At 45.6% G+C, this 18,373-nt stretch overlaps 1 protein-coding gene across 1 annotated transcript in view; it reads left to right on the top strand.

The window, feature by feature from the left end:
* LOC125706031 (copine-2-like) overlaps positions 1-7,875 on the top strand; it is a 33,859-nt gene extending 25,984 nt beyond the window's left edge. The window contains exons 15-16 of the mRNA XM_048972464.1: positions 5,243-5,479; positions 7,307-7,875. Coding sequence (XP_048828421.1) covers positions 5,243-5,479; positions 7,307-7,414 — 345 coding nt within the window. The 3' untranslated portion in view covers positions 7,415-7,875. The remainder of the gene's footprint in view (positions 1-5,242; positions 5,480-7,306) is intronic.
* Positions 7,876-18,373: the final 10,498 nt, after the last annotated feature.

Genomic DNA, 18,373 nt, shown 5'->3' with positions numbered 1-18,373 from the left:
TTCAGTCTCACCTGTATTTTAAAATAAGGCCGTAATTGGAAGATGCTACCGGCAAAGTTTGCCAAACGGGGGGCGGGGCGGGGCGGGGGGGGGGGGGGGGGGAGTGCTGCCAGTAAGATTTCCTAATCCGAGGTCAGGTTCTGACAGTGTTTTTTTTAATAACCACTTCTGGGTCGTGACCCACCAGACATCTGCAGTGTTGCAGTTTGTATGTGTGATTTCAGCATCTTATGAGAATATCAGGACCCGACAGTGTCCTCCCTCATCAGCTTTTATTCAGAAAATGAAGAAGCATCAAGCCTTTTCTGCTTATTTCCTCTTATGTTGTATCAGCGGTTTGAGGTTACAGATCGTTAGCTACAGCAGAATGACTCTCAGTGGTAAATCCTGTATTAGTGTGTGTGTGTGTGTGATTGTATTAATATGCAGCCCCAATTCAGTCACGGGGAATGTGGGTAAGGATGCAGTAGTTTTAGCTTCCTTTTCCGAATATAGCTGTTTGGGGAGTGGAATTCGGTTAACAAGAAATATCTTTCCCATTGGTGTTTCTGGCCTGAAAGAGAACCAACGGAACAGTATATAGCTGGGTCCACCATGGTGCGTAACTGTGAGAAATGTCAGTCCTGGAAAGGTGACAAAGCGGAAGGGAATTCGAGCGTTATCACAGTACTGATAACTACTGGCAGTGTGAGGGGACGTCAGAGTAAAGGGGAGGAAAGAAATGTCACCGTCTGGGAGGGTCACAGCGTGGGACAGTAATGTATGTCACAGAGGGCCAGAATGCGGCTTCTGATTTAGTCAGAGAAGGATGGAATGAGGTACGTTTCTGTGGAAATGGACGCGGGTCCAGTGATACAGTGGAAAGAGAATTCTGCAGCTCCATCCAGCGTATCGAATGTAATTATTTAGTCAATTAGCAGGTGCATAATTAGGTATAATAACTATTAAACTGTGAGTTATGAGGAATGATGGACAGATATCGGCGTTCAGAAGATACCGGGGGGGGGGGGGGGGGGGGGGGGTCATCAGCAGGGGTCTGGTGGCAGTGCAAAAAATAAACTATTAAATAGTCACAGTGATGAGATAATTCTTATTATTTATACAGTCTCCCCTCTGAAGGTTGGGAACAAAGACCATTTTGTCCTTAAATGCTCCCTGTCACTTTTTGACGCTGCTGTGCGTGTGAGTGTGTATAATCTCTGAGTGCGTGTCAATGCCTTGTGTTACATAATCCATGCGCCCTTCTTAGGCTCTTACCCAGAGAGGTGCTGAGACTGACTATGCAGCTGAACTGTATGGAGCATAGAAGCGTTGTTTTTAAGGCTGCATCGTGCAGCCCGCTGGCTCAGTGCCCAGTGTAGGCAGAAGACAGACTAAAACAACTTAAAATTAATATGATTTGGATGTTATTATGACACAGTAATGCTCTAGCTGTCCACGACGTGTTCAGATACAGGAAGTAGGCATTGTGGGTAAGGTCAGCTCCACGGGGGAGGGGGTCAGTTGATGCGCGCCAACACGGGTTGGTCCCATCACCCCTCGGCTCTGCACATGGCCAGGATACCATGCTCTCCCGCAGGCATTCAGGCGCCGGAACCCATGTCTGGAACAGTCTGGGTCGCTGTGTGACTAAGTAGGTTGGGCCTGTGATCAAAAGGTCGGTGGTTCGAATCCCAGGATCCAAAGAGTGATTTCACTGTCGGGCCTCTAAGCAAGGCCCTTAATTCCCAGTTACTCCAGAAAAACAATAATGTGTGTCGCTTTGGGTAAAAGCATCTGCTAAATATTTAAAATGTAAAATGTAAATGTCTTGACAAGACTTAAATGAGGGAAGGAACAGATACAGTGAGGGGTGCTCAGTGGTGTGTCACTCTTAAATGTGTGAGTGTGTCTCTCACACTTACGGTCACATGACACTCCACGTGTCTTGACCTTCCTGTCACGGCCATGCCTCACTCACTGGTGGTTTGACTGTCAGCTGACATGTCGAGTGGATAGCAAAGTGGAAAGACTGAAAGTATGAAGTTACAGGAACTCATGGAGACCCTGTGTGTCCCCACAATGTATTTTGATGTTGTGGGGACCATTTTTCAGGTTCGCACAAAGGTCTGTGTATGGAATCAAAAAACAAAAAATGGCAAAAGTCTGGTATTGTGTTTGGTTACTTATGGTTAGGGTTAGGTAGGGCTTAAGGTCATCGTGTTGGTATTAAAGTTTGCCCCATAGAAATGAATGGAAAGTCCCCACAAACATATAATTGCAAACCTGTGTGTGTGTTCAGGCAGATAAGAGCATCCTAATGATGCTGCTGTGTCCAGCAGAATGCTGAGCGTGGCGTCCCGGTGGCCGTGTTCAGGCTCTGCCTCCCACGAATGCCGACCGTGGCGTCCCGGTGGCCCGTGTTCAGGCTCTGCCTCCCGCGAATGCCGAGCGTGGCGTGCCGGTGGCCCGTGTTCAGGCTCTGCCTCCCGCGAATGCCGAGCGTGGCGTCCCGGTGGCCGTGTTCAGGCTCTGCCTCCCACGAAGGCCGAGCGTGGCGTCCCGGTGGCCCATGTTCAGGCTCTGCCTCCCACGAATGCCGAGCGTGGCGTCCCGGTGGCCGTGTTCAGGCTCTGCCTCCCACGAATGCCGAGCGTGGCGTCCCGGTGGCCCGTGTTCAGGCTCTGCCTCCCGCGAATGCCGAGCGTGGCGTCCCGGTGGCCGTGTTCAGGCTCTGCCTCCCGGGAATGCCGAGCGTGGCGTCCCGGTGGCCCGTGTTCAGGCTCTGCCACCCACGAATGCCGAGCGTGGCGTCCCGGTGGCCGTGTTCAGGCTCTGCCTCCCACGAATGCCGAGCGTGGCGTCCCGGTGGCCCGTGTTCAGGCTCTGCCTCCTACGAATGCCTGAGCATGGGGTCCCCGGTGGCCCGTGTTCAGGCTCTGCCTCCCACGAATGCCGAGCGTGGCGTCCCGGTGGCCCGTGTTCAGGCTCTGCCTCCTACGAATGCTGAGCATGGGGTCCCGGTGGCCCGTGTTCAGGCTCTGCCCTCCCACGAATGCCGAGCGTTTGCTGTCACGCTCATATGGGTATGACTGTTTCTGCAGCCTCATTAACAAGTTTCCTAATAAGTGAACTTATTAGCTCATTAAAGAGGCAGACATCTGAGGACATGCAGCGGAGTGGGGTATGAAATGCTAGCAGGTGGTCCATAGAATCAGGGGTCTCACAACTCAAATTACCAAGGAGTCTCTGACCATGTTAATGTGCCCCTGGTGGGGGGGGCAGAGCTTGGGAAGTGGGAAGGGGAGATAAGGTGTTCAGAGAGAGGGGTGGGGTGGACTGGGACAAGGAAGGGTGGGGGGTAGAGTTAGTGGAGCTGACTGACGGCCGGGCAGCATAGCAGTGAAGGCTGTGGCACTGTGACCCAAAGGAAGAGGCCTGGTGCTGTTCCCTTTAGCCTGTGATTAGCCTGTGATTAGCCTGTGATTAGCCTGTGATTAGCCTGTGCTGCTACAAGATCCAGCCATTTAAATGGCCAGAACCTGCAACATGATAATCAACAGAACAGAGTAAAGTGGTGAAATGAGAAAATGTCAGGCTTTTATTTGATCTGTTATGTCAGTGTCGGTGCTTCCCTGTGCGTAGATGCATTTCTCACTCCTGGTTAAATGATTTCACCTTTGCTGAAGCGATTTGTCTCCTTAACGGCAGAAAGCATTAGCACAGGAATTTGTTTTGCCGTTTGAATGTGGACCGCAGGGACTGTAAGAATCACAGGATTTTTCTTTTTAAAGATAGCAAACAAAACACTTATTTACATCACTTCTTACATGTGAGTATTTGGAGAGTATTTGGCATGTGTGCATAGAGGCTGGTGAGGTCCAGTGTAATTGTGGGAGAAGGTCGGTCATAGTATCACAGAAAAGATTCAGAGGACGTCAGCAGGAGCTGCACCATCTTCACGGACACATGTGAGCAGATGTAGCCCCATGTGTGACATGGGTAAAGGTCAATGACCTCTGCCTATTCCACTCTGCCTATTCCACAGTCAGTACATTTACATGCACACCAAGAAAATCTAATTATTTTAATTAAAACCGGACATGTAAACATGTTAGTCCAACTGAAATCGCACTAAATCGAATTTCTTGAAGTGGGACTAAGACGCCCAGATAATGCGATTGGGAGTCGATTTACTTACTCCCAGATGTATACTTTCAATCGGACCCAGTTGGCCTTGGCGCTCTAAGTATGCTCCACAGTCCCCCCCGACCCCCCCCCCCCCCCCGCAAAAGGAAGATGAAAGAAAGAAGATGCCGGTACACAGAAGAAGCTTGAAGCATAGCTGGGGATGTACAGCGCATATCAAATGTACAGCGCTGTAAAAATGTCTAATTCTAAGGGGCACTTTTCCACTGTACCAGGTGCTGTACTTTTGGTACTTCAACAAGGTCTAGCTTGATATCAGTGCTTGTATGCTTTAATGTGGGCTTTTCCATATTTAGTGTAGGATTTTTTCCTCTCTACCATGACTTTTCAGGGTCTCTTTGCCTCCTCCCCGGCTACTGAGTGACTCTTTCTCTCTCATCTCTCCAGTGATAAACAGAACAATGGAACTCGGGATCCGAGGGCTATCCGGATGAGCGATTCCTCACTCGCTTTGAATGATATCTCGGCCCCTGTCTCTCCGCAGTCCTTACTGCCCTCTTCCTTATCTATTGCCCAGGCGTCACACGGGGGCCGTGGATCTCTTCCCTGAAAGAGAGCTGGGGGGGGGGGCGTGGAGAGGTGTAAATGGCTCCCAGCTCCCTGTGAATCACAGGCTGCCTTTTTAGCTCGTTCACAGCACTAGTGTTTCATTCCCAAGAACAGCAGTGAACCTGCTCTGGGTACGGATCCAGGGGGTGTATGCAGGGGGTGTATACAGGGGCGGGGCTACAGAGGCACTGGCCCCACCTCAAAGCTGATTGGCCCCCTCCCCTGTCATTCACCGATTAAAAACATATCATTGGCTAATGATAAGGCTGGCCACTGTACATGAATTATGGCCTCTTTCATACTTCCAACCACAAACAAAACATCCTAGAATTGCCTCGGTTTGTTTATCAGAGTGCCGGTTTATGACTGACATAAACAAACACCCCTGGAATCCACTGTTACTCATACTGGTGTTATTCCTGCTGTTCCTCTTCAGGAGGAAATGCGTGTTTCCTGCTTCACCCTGGTAATTGTAGTGTCCCCCCCCCCAACCCCTCCTGCACAGCAATACTTCATTCTGCTAATCATCACGGACGGCGTGATCAGCGACATGGACGAGACGCGGCATGCCGTCGTGCAGGCCGCCAAGCTGCCCATGTCCATCATCATCGTGGGCGTGGGCAACGCCGACTTCGCTGCCATGGAGTTCCTGGACGGGGACAACAGCGTGCTGCGGTCCTACACAGGCGAGGAGGCCATCCGGGACATCGTGCAGTTCGTGCCCTTCCGTGATTATCGCAACGTGAGTGCCCCTGCCTCCGTCCTTTCAGCAAAATTTAGTTCCACGTTTTCGCCACCGGGCTGGTGCATTTTCTGAAGCGGTTCGCGATTTCGTACCCAGTCATGCCGTTTTATGTTTCACTGGAACCAGTTTACATTGCAACCATGCATTGGATAAATGGTTATGGAAGCTGGATGGATGAGGTTCAGGCTTAGTGTACAGTGATGTTACAGCACAGGGCTGTGAACAAAAAAAACAGTTCAGTTCTTAAATCAATATGTGCCACAATCCCAAAGTGCCATTTTTAACCTCATTCATTTGCTTATTTTTATACATCTCTGGCTTATCGGTCTATGTCTTTAATCACTCTGCCCCCTTGTGTCCTCTTTGAACACTGCAGTTCAGAAATATAATCGCGTTTATGTCTTTCCTGTTGCCCAGTGTAAGTTTCACTTCATGTCCCATTAGTAAGCTGTGCTTCTGTGACAGTGATTCTTCAGACGGTGTAAGACGTGTAATATTACTGCGTCATGAATCGGTGTCAGATGTAAGCACTACTCCCTCCTCAGAGTGAATATTAATGGAAGTAGCAATTCATTTTACCTTCACATTTTTTTTCCAAACGAAGGAAGAACCTTGAAGTCTCGGGACTTCTTGGCCTACGTTTCGAAATCTTTAAAACGCTTACAGAAAAAACAGCCTCCTTGTTTTTATCATTATTATCTGTTATTTCCAATGAACATGAAACAGGCAAGTTATTGGAAACTAGTTAATGGTGTTTAAATGTTCCCTCTGCTTATCTTACTCGACTCCTCTTTTTAGGAAACTGTTTATTTTAAATGCGGTCAGTGTTGCTGTCCAGAGCAAACGATCATAATATTGGAGCAAATTTACAGCGTGACATCATAGCTACCATGAGCGAAGTGTCCAGTGCTGGGAAGCCTGTGAGCGGTGAATTCTTCTTGCTGTCCAGGGCTGACACCAGTTCTGCGGCACGTGTGTGAACAGGACAGCAGTAGGAGGCAGGAGTGGGTGTTCTTGGACTCATGTGACTTCCTCTACAGAAGGAGAAAGCAGACACCAGTGCTTGGAACAAGCCCATCTTCAGGAAACGATAAATTAATTTTATTGTGGAAGTGTAGAGAGGCAGAAACTTAGCTTGTCTTGCCAGATAAACATAGTATTTTGGGAACGTAATGGAAGTGAACCTGGATTTAAGTAACTAGCCCAGAAATTGTCTGTTCAAGTCCCTCCAAGGTCCTGTTTTATTGCCCTTGGGCTGTTCTGATCCATCCAATCACCATAAGCACTTGTCTGGCACTGGGTACATGCTGTCCATTTTAGAGCAAACCCCCTACTTATTACGGGCAATTTAGACACACAGGGAGGACATGTAAACCTCCACGCATGCACAAATCCAGGGAGCTGAATCAACCCACAGAACCAGAGTGATCAGGCTATGGGCCCCACTCACCGGGCCACACCCCACATTTAACCCGTAGCGAGTCAACTGAAACATGCAGTACAGGGGCGGGGCCTCATGGGCACTGGCCCCAGCAGAAGTCTGATTGGCCCACAGCGTGCCTCCTCCCCTGTCACTCACCAAGTCAAGGCACATCATTGGCTAATGATAAGGTTTGCCCCTCTGTATGAATTATGGCCCCTCTTATGCACATCCCCCCACCTTAAAAAAAATGCTAGAATCACCCCTGTCCATGTAAAAAGGGCCAGGCATGTACGTTGTTTTAGATAAAAGCAGCGGCAAGTCAGGAAGATGGCATGCAATGTTCGGCAGAGACCTTCAGTGCGGAGGGCGTCTACCAAACGTTCACTGCTGCTGTTTTACAGGCTCCAAAGGAAACTTTAGCCAAAACAGTGCTGGCAGAACTGCCACAGCAGGCAACACAGTATTTCAAACAGAGAGACCTGGCGCCCAGGAACAGCACTTCAGACTGAGGACACTCAGAACCGGCCTGCATGCTGCCAACAGCCCCCCCTCCGCCGGCACCCCCCCGTGACTCCGCCGTTTACAGCGCATCACCAACATGTGACCTGCATGACACTCTGTATTCACCATGTTCGTATCTTTATTCCAAGACTGTTTTACGATGAACTACCGAAAAAAAAAATGAAAACGGAGAATTCGACGCGGACTTTTGGATTCACTGGACTGGGAGACGCCGCAAGGCAGGAAAAAAATGGCCAAATGCTCATTTGTACTCGTGTTCTGTTTTATCCTCGGGGTTCTTGGTTTCTGAGATGATCATGTTACTGTACATGTGATGTTTATATAGTGAACTGCCGTCTGTGGAACAGTAAGTACTTGTCGTTAATGATTTTATTCATTTTATCTGTTATTTCTGTCACTTCTCAGGTCAATAAACCTTCATTAATACAGACCTGTGCTTTGAAGCTGATCAGTGTGTGTCCAAGTGTGTGTGTCAACAAGGAGAATATTCCTGCAAAACCTTTTTTTTTTATGTTTATTCATTTTTATTTTATTTTGTTAAAAGTGCCAAAACGTCGTTTTTTTTTCCCGCCAGTTTTCTTCTCTGAGTTTTTGTGTTGGGGTCCCAGCCAATAGAAAATTCTCATACATCTAGGATTCATAGATAAATGTCTGCTTGTGTGTGTGTCTGTTCGTTTGTCTGCTGACAGTGAAGGGACCTACAACAAGGTGTCCATTCTTTAAAGGGTTAGGAAAATGTGTTTTTATGCTTTTAATATGGACATAGAATTAACAGGAAACTCTTGACGTTTATGTACAATTTGATGTGCAGATACCAGCAGCTGGACTTAAAAACCTGTACGTTCACTTTCAGTTTGAATTTGCAGTGCAATACACAATTTCCGATCTAAAACAAAAATGTAAGTTGTATGTATAATAAATATTGCCATATATTTGCATAAATTCGTAATTATGCGAATCCATTTAAATATTTAAAGGTTTGTTTTCCATGTCTAATTACAAATCTACACAGATCCTGTGGTACTTTTCTGTATTTATACTCTGATACTTGTGCTCCAAATGTCATGTTAATATGGGCAGATATGATTTTCAAAGTCCTGACTAAAGACTCTTGATGAATTCCAGTTCACCTGTTACGACATACAGGTGTGGAACTATAAGAATCCGCTATGCTAGAACGGCAACATTTATCGGGGATTCTTGGTCTGTGAGAACACCGAGTACCAACCCTTTATGCCACGTCATTCTTGGCCTTTGTCTTTCTCGCTCTTGGCCGCTCTCGGATGCACAAATCTGCAGCGTTTCCTAGTAGCTTAACCATTTCTAATGCCTTACACCTTTCACCATTTTAAAACCTTAAAAAAAACTTTTGGTTTTTGCACCGACATACTTATAAAACTCTTTTTGTAGGATGTGTGTCTTATTCTTGGATGAAACACATGACTTCAGTTCTTTTCCCGTCACATTGGATCAAACGATATATCATGATGCATGACTTGCCCTTATTTTTGGTCTCTCTGGACACATTTATGTGTGTCTTCGTATCGAAATGCAAACGTCTGGACTTCGGTCTGAGACAGACTGACACAGCAGGTCACTTTCTCTGTCCATGTACACATCCCTAATCACTCGTTCAACATCTCTTTCCTGTCGGCAGGCGAGTTCCACTATAGCCGCCCATCTTCTATGCACTTTCAAGACCGATTTTCTTTAGTAGCGCCACCAAAAAAGCAGTGAAATGGACAGGTAGATGGGCAACCCCACAAACGCAGTGAAATGGATAGGTAGATGGGCAACCCCACAAACGCAGTTAAATGGATAGGTAGATGGGCAACCCCACAAACGCAGTGAAATGGATAGGTAGATGGGCAACCCCCCAAACGCAGTTAAATGGATAGGTAGATGGGCAACCCCACAAATGCAGTGAAATGGATAGGTAGATGGGCAACCACACAAACGCAGTTAAATGGATAGGTAGATGGGCAACCCCACAAACGCAGTGAAATGGATAGGTAGATGGGCAACCCCACAAACGCAGTGAAATGGACAGGTAGATGGGCAACCCCACAAACGCAGTTAAATGGATAGGTAGATGGGCAACCCCACAAACGTAGTTAAATGGATAGGTAGATGGGCAACCCCACAAACGCAGTGAAATGGATAGGTAGATGGGCAACCCCACAAACGCAGTTAAATGGATAGGTAGATGGGCAACCCCACAAACGCAGTGAAATGGATAGGTAGATGGGCAACCCCACAAACACACAATGACCACACAGATCTCCCTGTACTACTGTACAACAACGACATGAACGAAATGCTCCGCACTGCTTGGTTTTTCCCACTTCGGTGTTGAAAACAGGTCGTGTGAGAATCAGGACGTCCACCATTCTACAACCATTTTGACGCCAAATTAATGCGAGTGGGAAATTCGGAGCATGAGCAATCTAACAAGTGCCTTCGTCTGTCTTACAACAGCATTCTCTGAGCTTTTAAAATGAAAAGTTTTGCGAGTGTCAAACCGGGAGAGAATATGTTACAAAACATGCAGATAATTAACATAGCATCTGACTCATAGTGAATGCTAATCGCTGTAAACGTTCCGAGGAGGACTAACCATCTCTCCGACGTTGCCGTGACAACTTGCTCTCAGGCCGGCAGCGGATTGGGTGCCGAGTGGCTGTTTCTCATTGACCGTGACAGCGCACGGTTTGATCGTCAGCCCTGTAAGCCTGAACATCGTGTTCCTGTTTGTTGTCAACAAAGAATTTGTAATCATGGTGTGTTTGTATTTCGCTCCCAGAATGTCTGCTATCAGGAGACCTGCCACGGTCTGGAGATTCGCAGTGAGAGGGGTTACTTAAGTTAAAATGTAGGTTAGAAAGAAAATCCAATTAGCATTGTAAAATCATGCCCTTAAGTCAAAATACACAAAAAAGGCAATTTAAGGTGACAGCTTGTATCACATGGCAAGTTTGATATTTCAAACTGAAAAGCACAATATAAAGACAAGCTGCCACTCATCATCAATCAGCCTGAAGGCGGGAAACCCATCACTCAACTATGTAGCTCAGTTGGGTGCCCAAGGTTCATTGCTGTCACCGAATTGTCACTATTTGTGTCCTTCACACAGTACCCCAACTGGTGTGGCTTGGTGGATTAGGAGTCTGTGGCTAGGATCGAAAGGTTGCTGCTTCAAATCCTGGTGTATACAGAGAGATGTCGTCGTTCAGCCCCTGAGCAAAGTCTTAACTCCCTAGTTACTCCATGGACTGTCTGATTCTGCTTTCTCTGTTATATTCTACTTGTGATTAAAACAATTCTGTGAAATGATTGTAAACCAAACCATTATTAAGTGGTCAGAGATCCCCCACATGACCACGGAGTATTAACAGCTATGGTTTGGGTTGATGGCAGAGTGATAGAATATGTCCTCATGTTCGGTTCACCTCGCTTGAAAGGGAGGAGAAACCAGGATGGGGGAATGTAGAACTAATGAGGGGGAAATGTTTTCACCCTGACCTCCATCAAGCGTACGTTGGACATGGGCGTAATGAACCGGAGGGGGAGAAGCCAGAGCGTGTGGCAGAGAGACACCCGAAGCTGTCAGGGAAAGAGGCCGGCTGTGAAACGGCCGGTGAAAGCCGAAGCAACGAGGTCGGACTTTTGATGACAAGGCTACAAAGCGAAGGAGTGCTGTCAGTGTGCGGATCATATCTTAACAAGCTCATGTGTAATTGGCTCCCCGAGGTGAGAAATGCCCAGAGACCAAGAGAACTGGAAAGTCAAAAGGGAAAAGGGTCATGAAAATACAGAAAAGCCGATTTAGTTTCACCCGCCTTTAATGACAGAGTATGGCTGTGAAACTGAGTGATCAGAGCCCTGATTTGGCTCCGTTATTAAGACCAACAGAGAAACGGACAAACAAACAACAGAACCAACACAACCAAAAAAGAAAGACGTACCTTTTATACTGGATGTTTGAAACTGATGGGCTCTTTTCACATGCTAGACTCAGTTCCTATAGTAACAGCAAATCCTCAGATTCTGTGGGAGGCTCAAACACAGAAGTGTTAACATTATTACAGGGAAAGAACATGAAGAGCGCAAGCGAAAGAACATGGGAAAGATGGGAACACAGAACAGAAGCGAGGTCTTTGGCTCTCATTAACTACTGGTTCTGGTTTGGTCCTTTTTCATTGCATTATTCTGGGCCTTTAGTGGCTCCTGAGACTGTTCACCTTGTAATCTGCATTCTGGCCCATTTAAAGAGAAGCTATTTAGCAGAAACCAGTTAAGTCATGTAAAGAACATGCATTCAGGTTGTAGCAAAACATAGACAACTGTCATTCACAACTGCCAAGAAACGCCAGTCTCCAATTTAATGGCCCTCGTTTAAGGAGAGCCAAAGATGTACACAGCATGCTATGTGCTTAACTGAAGAATTTGTTTGTGGCAGGATATTTATGGGGAGATATGATCTCCACAGGGTGTCTGGGCTCTCCCTTAGAGATAAGGTGAGAAGTTCGGATATCCAGGAGAGTCTCCGAGTAGAACCGCTGCTTCTCCACGTCGAAAGGAGCCAGTTGAGGTGGTTTGGACACCTGCCCCAGATGCCTCCTGGGTGGCTACCCGGAGAGGTTTTCCATGCATGTCCTACAGGGAGGAGGCCCCAGGGCAGACCCAAGACACGCTGGAGGGATTGTATCTGGATGGCCTGGGAACAGCTCGGCATCCCCCCCGAAGAGCTGGTAGAGGTGGCTGGGGAGAGGGAGGTCTGGGTATCTCTGCTGAAGCTGCTACCCCCACGACCCAAACCCTGGACAAGCAGAAGGTAATGAAGGGATGGATGGATGATCTGAATTGTGTTTTATAAGGGTTAAGGGTGTATATGTTGCATCATTAGAAGCTAGGACCTGTCCTAGTTGAAGTGAGAACAGAATTAACTGCTCGCATATTCTTGTGGGTAGAGCTGGGAGCTTGTAACCTTAACCTCCACTCGCTACTGCAAGCTGACGTACATATTCGGGGAAGAAATGTTTCACTTGGGTCATCTTTAAATGGACCCACGGATTTCGGGTTCACAGCCATGTTCACAACGAAGGGAAGAGAAATTACAGTAGGCCTATATTACAAGCATTTTATTGATATGCCCATCTGCCATTTGTACAGTTGATGTAAAATTAATGACATTCAGATCTATCAGATAACAGCTTATGCTAGGGAACAAACTGATCACCCGCAACTATGCTTTACACTGGAGTTCGCCCTCATTGCACTCCTGTAAAGCAAAGCGCTTCCTCCAGCTAGCTGTGGCAAAGCGCGACTATATATGCACCGATGTCAAAATAAACAAAGTATTATATAACTTTAATAATAAATAACCGCCACGAGTGGTAAATGCGCCTGAAAAGCATACAAACCCTTACAAAGAGAATGACCAGATTCTGTTCCCTCCCTCGTTCTTGAATGTTGCTTCTCGAAGAAAAAAAAAACCCAGAAAAAATCGCTACGGGACGAGTAAAAGGAAAATTCATTGCATTTGAAGTTGTGATTGATTTACCCCACGCTTTTGCTCTCAACGCCTACAGACTCGGGTCCTGAAGGCTCTGCGGATCTATAGACGTTCTCCGTTCTTCACGAGCATCGGTGCAAACACATCGGCACTGTGACTCCCTCTGCCTTGCCGGCGTACGCTGCCAAACGCCCTCGGGTCGCGCCTTTAACCCGTTTGGGAGATGTGCCTGGGAAAAAAATATTTCCCAAATATAACCGCAATAACGAGGAACGGCGCAGCAAGGCAAAGATAAAGCGATGCTTCTCAAACTGCGCTGCTCGGGGCGTTCCCAGGTGTTGCGCGACAAGACTGGTGATTTGTTGTGTGCACTCAAAAAATAGGAATTGAAAATTGTAAGCATGTGAGATTACTTAATATATGAATAGTTTTAGGTTGATCAAGATACTTTTCATACTCTTTGTTATATCACGCTTAGGGCAGGTTAAAGGTAGCCTGCTCAGTACTGCATGCGGCACATCTTCAGCTTTTAATACCAGGATGGAGAATACTCTGATCTTCTTTTCGGTCCGATTCGATCCAATACCAAGATACGTATCGCCGATTACCGGTATTCGGTGCCCGCCCAACCCTGACGATTAGTGTTTGCAAATGGTGCTGCTTTTTCGTGTGTGTGTGTGTGTGTGTGTGTGTGAGGGCGGGCGCGCGCACATGTATTCAGGTGACTGAGGGTTTTTTTTTCAACCATGAGGTACGTGGCTGCTTTGGCTTTTTCTGAAGTGGGACAAAGCCCATAAAGTTTGAGAACCACTGTGATAAAGGAAAGGAAGAAATATAACAAGGATCCGATCCTCCCTATGCTGCCATGTAAAAAATACTCTGTCGCCCCCTTCTGGCAGTTTTAAAATGCGCATAACAGGAAAAAAACATAAGAGGACATACAGTATTTCCGAATTGACTCATCGTTAAATAGTGCTAGTAATTAAACCATGTCAAACATCAACCAAATAGTAAACTATAAACCAAACCTCATATAATTCAAAGCTTGTAAATTGCTCGCACTGAATAAAGGCCCCGATATCTACTTTATAATATAAGAAGCTTTCCCTTGCTATTGGTTTCAGAACCCCTGGAGTACTTGGTATTAACGGCCTTAGGCAGGGGCTTTAGTCCCCTATGATTATTCCTGGCCAGTAGATTCTAAACGACGCGAACACTGAGCGTGAACCCGACGAGACACACAACGCCACGTAAAATGTTCCTTTGACGTCGGAAGTGGGATTGAAACAATTATTCAAACTTCCGTAACTGACAGCTTATATTAAACATGTTCAACATTATTTTGTAGCAGATTTATACTCGCCTCAATCCCTTTTTTCCTTTATTAGAAGATCAAAATGATCGGTCTCTTTCTAAAACTGCTGTTCAGACTTTATCAGAAACTAGTGAATTAATTTTCCAATTAATTTGGAAATTATCCGAAATTAAACCTCGGAGACACAGCTAGCACTCAGCACGTACATTTAGAAACTTTGGTCCAAGGTCAGAGGTGGAAATCAGCTTTCGTTGGAATTTATTCTTATTTAAATCTAATTTTTAATTTTAAGATACTTTTGGGTTCTGAACAATATTAAAGCAGCGAACACGCTGACTCTCTCTCTCTCTCTCTCTCTCTCTGTGTATGTATATATATATATATATATATATATATATATATATATATATATATATATATATATATATATATATATATTTATCGGAACTCATCCATTATCGGTCTTATTCTGGCTTGCAGGGGGTTCCGGAGCCTCTGGGCGCAAGACAAGCAGCAGCCCATCCCAGGACACACACGCATCATTCACCCGCACACTCATACCTACTGGCAGTTTGGTAACTCTTGCATGATTTGGGACTGTGGGGGGAAGCCGGAGGAAACGGCACATGGAGAAGCAATAACTCTAATCACTGCCCCACCCCACGAGGCAAATTCAGTTAGCCCGTTTTACGTGTTTCACGCACGCATGCACATACCTGCAATATAACACTACATATATGGGATATATATTTCACATGGGGGGGGTGACATGGTAGGGGTGGCATGGTGGTGCAGTGGTTAGCACTGTTGCCTCACACCTCTGGGACCCGGGTTCAAGTCTCCGCCTGGGTCACATGTGTGTGGAGTTTGCATGTTCTCCCCGTGTCGTCGTGGGGTTTCCTCCGGGTACTCCGGTTTCCCCCCACAGTCCAAAAACATGCTGAGGCTAATTGGAGTTGCTGAATTAACTGTAGGTGTGCATGTGTGAGTGAATGGTGTGTGAGTGTGCCCTGCAATGGGCTGGCCCCCCATCCTGGGTTGTTCCCTACCTCGTGCCCATTGCTTCCAGGATAGGCTCCAGACCCCCCGTGACCCAGTAGGATAAGCAGTTTGGAAAATAAATAGATAGATAGATGGATGGATGGATATTTTATATGAGAATCCAGTGATATTGGTTAATACCTCGAAAAGAACACAAAGAGTAATCCGCTTACGCATCAAATGCTGAACCACGCAAATGAACTTGACAGTCTCTGTTTTTATGTGGAAGTAAACTAAGTACTCTGATTTCAGATGGAATTTTCACGCATTTTCGACCTCATTAGTATAAATTCTTGTATTTTACCAGCAGTATGAACATTCTTAACTCCATACCTACATTCTGAATTACTGGAGATGTATTCTGCAGTGCCCGGCTTTTCACTGTTGGGTCTCCATGGAGACAGGGCTGACAGACACTGATCCGGTTAGCTTAATCACGTGTTGGAAAGCCCTAGCAGCCAGTTCTGCTCTTCTGCGACATTATGTTTCCGTATAGTAGCTTAACTGAAGTGCTGATCCAAAGTAACCTATATTTTCTACTCATTCATACAACTGGGCATTTTGCTGGAGCAGTTCGGGTCAAACACTTTTCTCAAAGGCTCTACAAAAAGACTCTTCATTGTGGTTTCAACTGGCAACCTTCCAATAATCTGAACTTGTTCCTAACCACTATGCCCCCCGTTGGACTAGAATCTGTTCTCCAGTGACTTTCAGAATGAATGATTAAGTGTAATGGATCACATCTGAATCACTGTTTTTCAAACCCAGTGCAAGAGAGCTTTTATACATCCTTTTGTTTGTTGTTTTTTGCTTTCTGTCACAATAAACTTGCTAATTTCTGAAGTCAAATAGGCCGTCAAAAGTAATGACCTACAATTCCTTTTTAAAGTTACAGATAAATAAAAGATTAAGTTAATACTTTAATTTTGTTACCCTTAAGATCACAGCTTGAACGGGGTGAATCAATCATTCAGCCTTTTAATTGTTCAGAACTCTGAAATGTTATAAAAAACCATCCCCTTCCTTGTCTTCTGGCTCCCTTTTGCCACTCTGTATCCCTGTCTAATGATTATGTATCACAGTACGTACATGTAAAGAGCTTTGGGACGATACTGTTGTGAAAGGCGCTATATAAAAATAAACTGAATTGAATCGAACTGTTACAGGATGTAAATAAGACAATTAACGTTTCAAAGTTTTTTTTGTCACATACACAATTATACTCAATAAAATGTGCAGCATAATGTATAGCTGCCTAGAACCAGACTGTCAAATGATGGATGGACACAGGTTTAAGAGATAAGATATAACATTGGTGAATAGGTCCTAGACACTGTTCTCATTTTGGATACGAATTGCTTGGGGAAAGAAGCTGTTCCTCAGGCTTTCTGTGTCGGCCTACAGGCAGTGATAGGTTTTGCCTGACCTGTGCAAAGAGCACAGGTCTTTGTTGGCTCATCGGAGTTTTACTTTCACAAGAATGTTCTGAGAGCAGAAGGAAACATGATTTGTTCAGGGAGATAGCCAATCAGATTGGAGAAGAGGTGGGTTCAAGCAACTAGAGGAGGCGGGACCAACCAACTGGATTTCACTCTGAGTGAGAATCAACTACTCTAGTTCTACATGGAGACTCTTCTACATTCTGATTGGTTATCTCTGTGTACTGTTCCTGAACCAGGCAATGATGCTCCCTGTCAGGATGCTTTAGATGGTGATAGTGTAGATATTCTTTAGTACTGGGAGAGGCATCTTGAGGTCCCTGAGACACCAAAGATGGTTCTTGGGGTTGGTGGGCCTTCCTCACTCAGAAGTCAGCACACAAGGACCTCAAGTCAGATCCTCAGATACGTGAACAGTGCCTTTGTTACAACCAGAATTGAGTCATTCTTAATGAATTTAAATTTAAAATACCAAACACATGGTAGTTACTAGGGACAGGATTGTGATTCACTGGTTGGCATGTCAACTCAGTAGGAAACACTGTTCTTCATACCTCCAAGGTAGGGTGTTTCCATCCTGCCTCTGCTCTCTGTGTGTAGAGCTTGCATGTTCTCCCCATGCTTTGCAGGGTTCCCCCTGCAGTCCAAAGATGACAGACTGGCAGCACATTTAGACTGTAACCCTGCCTTGGCATGAGCTCCAGACCTGCCTATGACCTTGTCTGCGGTGGGAAGTTGTATGTGTTTAGATTAGCCTTGCGGTTCACGCAGTTCAGAATTCAAGGGATTAGTGTAATGATACTGTCGGTTCAACCATCAATTTCAATTTATTAATTTAGTGTTGGGACATGCAGACCCTGGGGCGGGAGTTAGGCGACGCCCTGTTATTGACACTGTTCAGCTTTACAAAAGCTGCCTGATTCTCTTGTGTATCTGCCAGTAACACCATCTGCTTCACAGACTGATGTCCCCTATTTGGACGCCCCTGTGCCAGGTGAACTTTTCCCGTCTCTTAACACTGTATGCAGATTTCCTGTCCTCTCTCCATTTGCACGTGGGCTCAATGTTAATTAAAGCAATCGCCAAGGTCTGATATATCATGACGTCTATATTTTTTCATCAATATATTAGGTGGGATGTCAGTCCATCGCAGAGAGCATACATACTATCACGATCATGTGCTGTTGGACATTTAGAAACGACAAATAGCCTAACTGCATGTGTAAGTATGTTTCTAAATGTTTAGTCATCGTCTGGAGAATATATTTAAGCTAAAACATGCGGCATAAGCACGGCTAAATAAAGTGCCACTACAACTAGATATAGAACGACCTGGCCAAGATTAAATCATTAAAAAAAAAATTAACAACAAGAAAATGCTAAATAAAATGATAAATTATACGTCTCAAGTAACAGTAAAAATATCTGTCTAGAAACTTTGTGAATTTCACATCAATGAATAAAAGTAAATAAAATATTCAGGAAGCTGGTTTATCATCTCGGTGAATATTTTAATCCTAGTCAGCAGGCAGAATAGCGGGCATGCATTATATGAAGAGTAGGAACATGAAAGTTAGGAGTGTTCACAGCAGGAGTGTTTGACCCTTGAGCAGGATATCAGCGTCGTTTTACTGTA

Source organism: Brienomyrus brachyistius, chromosome 13 (genome assembly GCF_023856365.1).
Source record: "Brienomyrus brachyistius isolate T26 chromosome 13, BBRACH_0.4, whole genome shotgun sequence".
Lineage (NCBI taxonomy): Eukaryota > Metazoa > Chordata > Actinopteri > Osteoglossiformes > Mormyridae > Brienomyrus > Brienomyrus brachyistius.
Note: the sequence above shows the minus strand (reverse complement) of the source record. Positions and strands in the feature narration are given on the sequence as shown.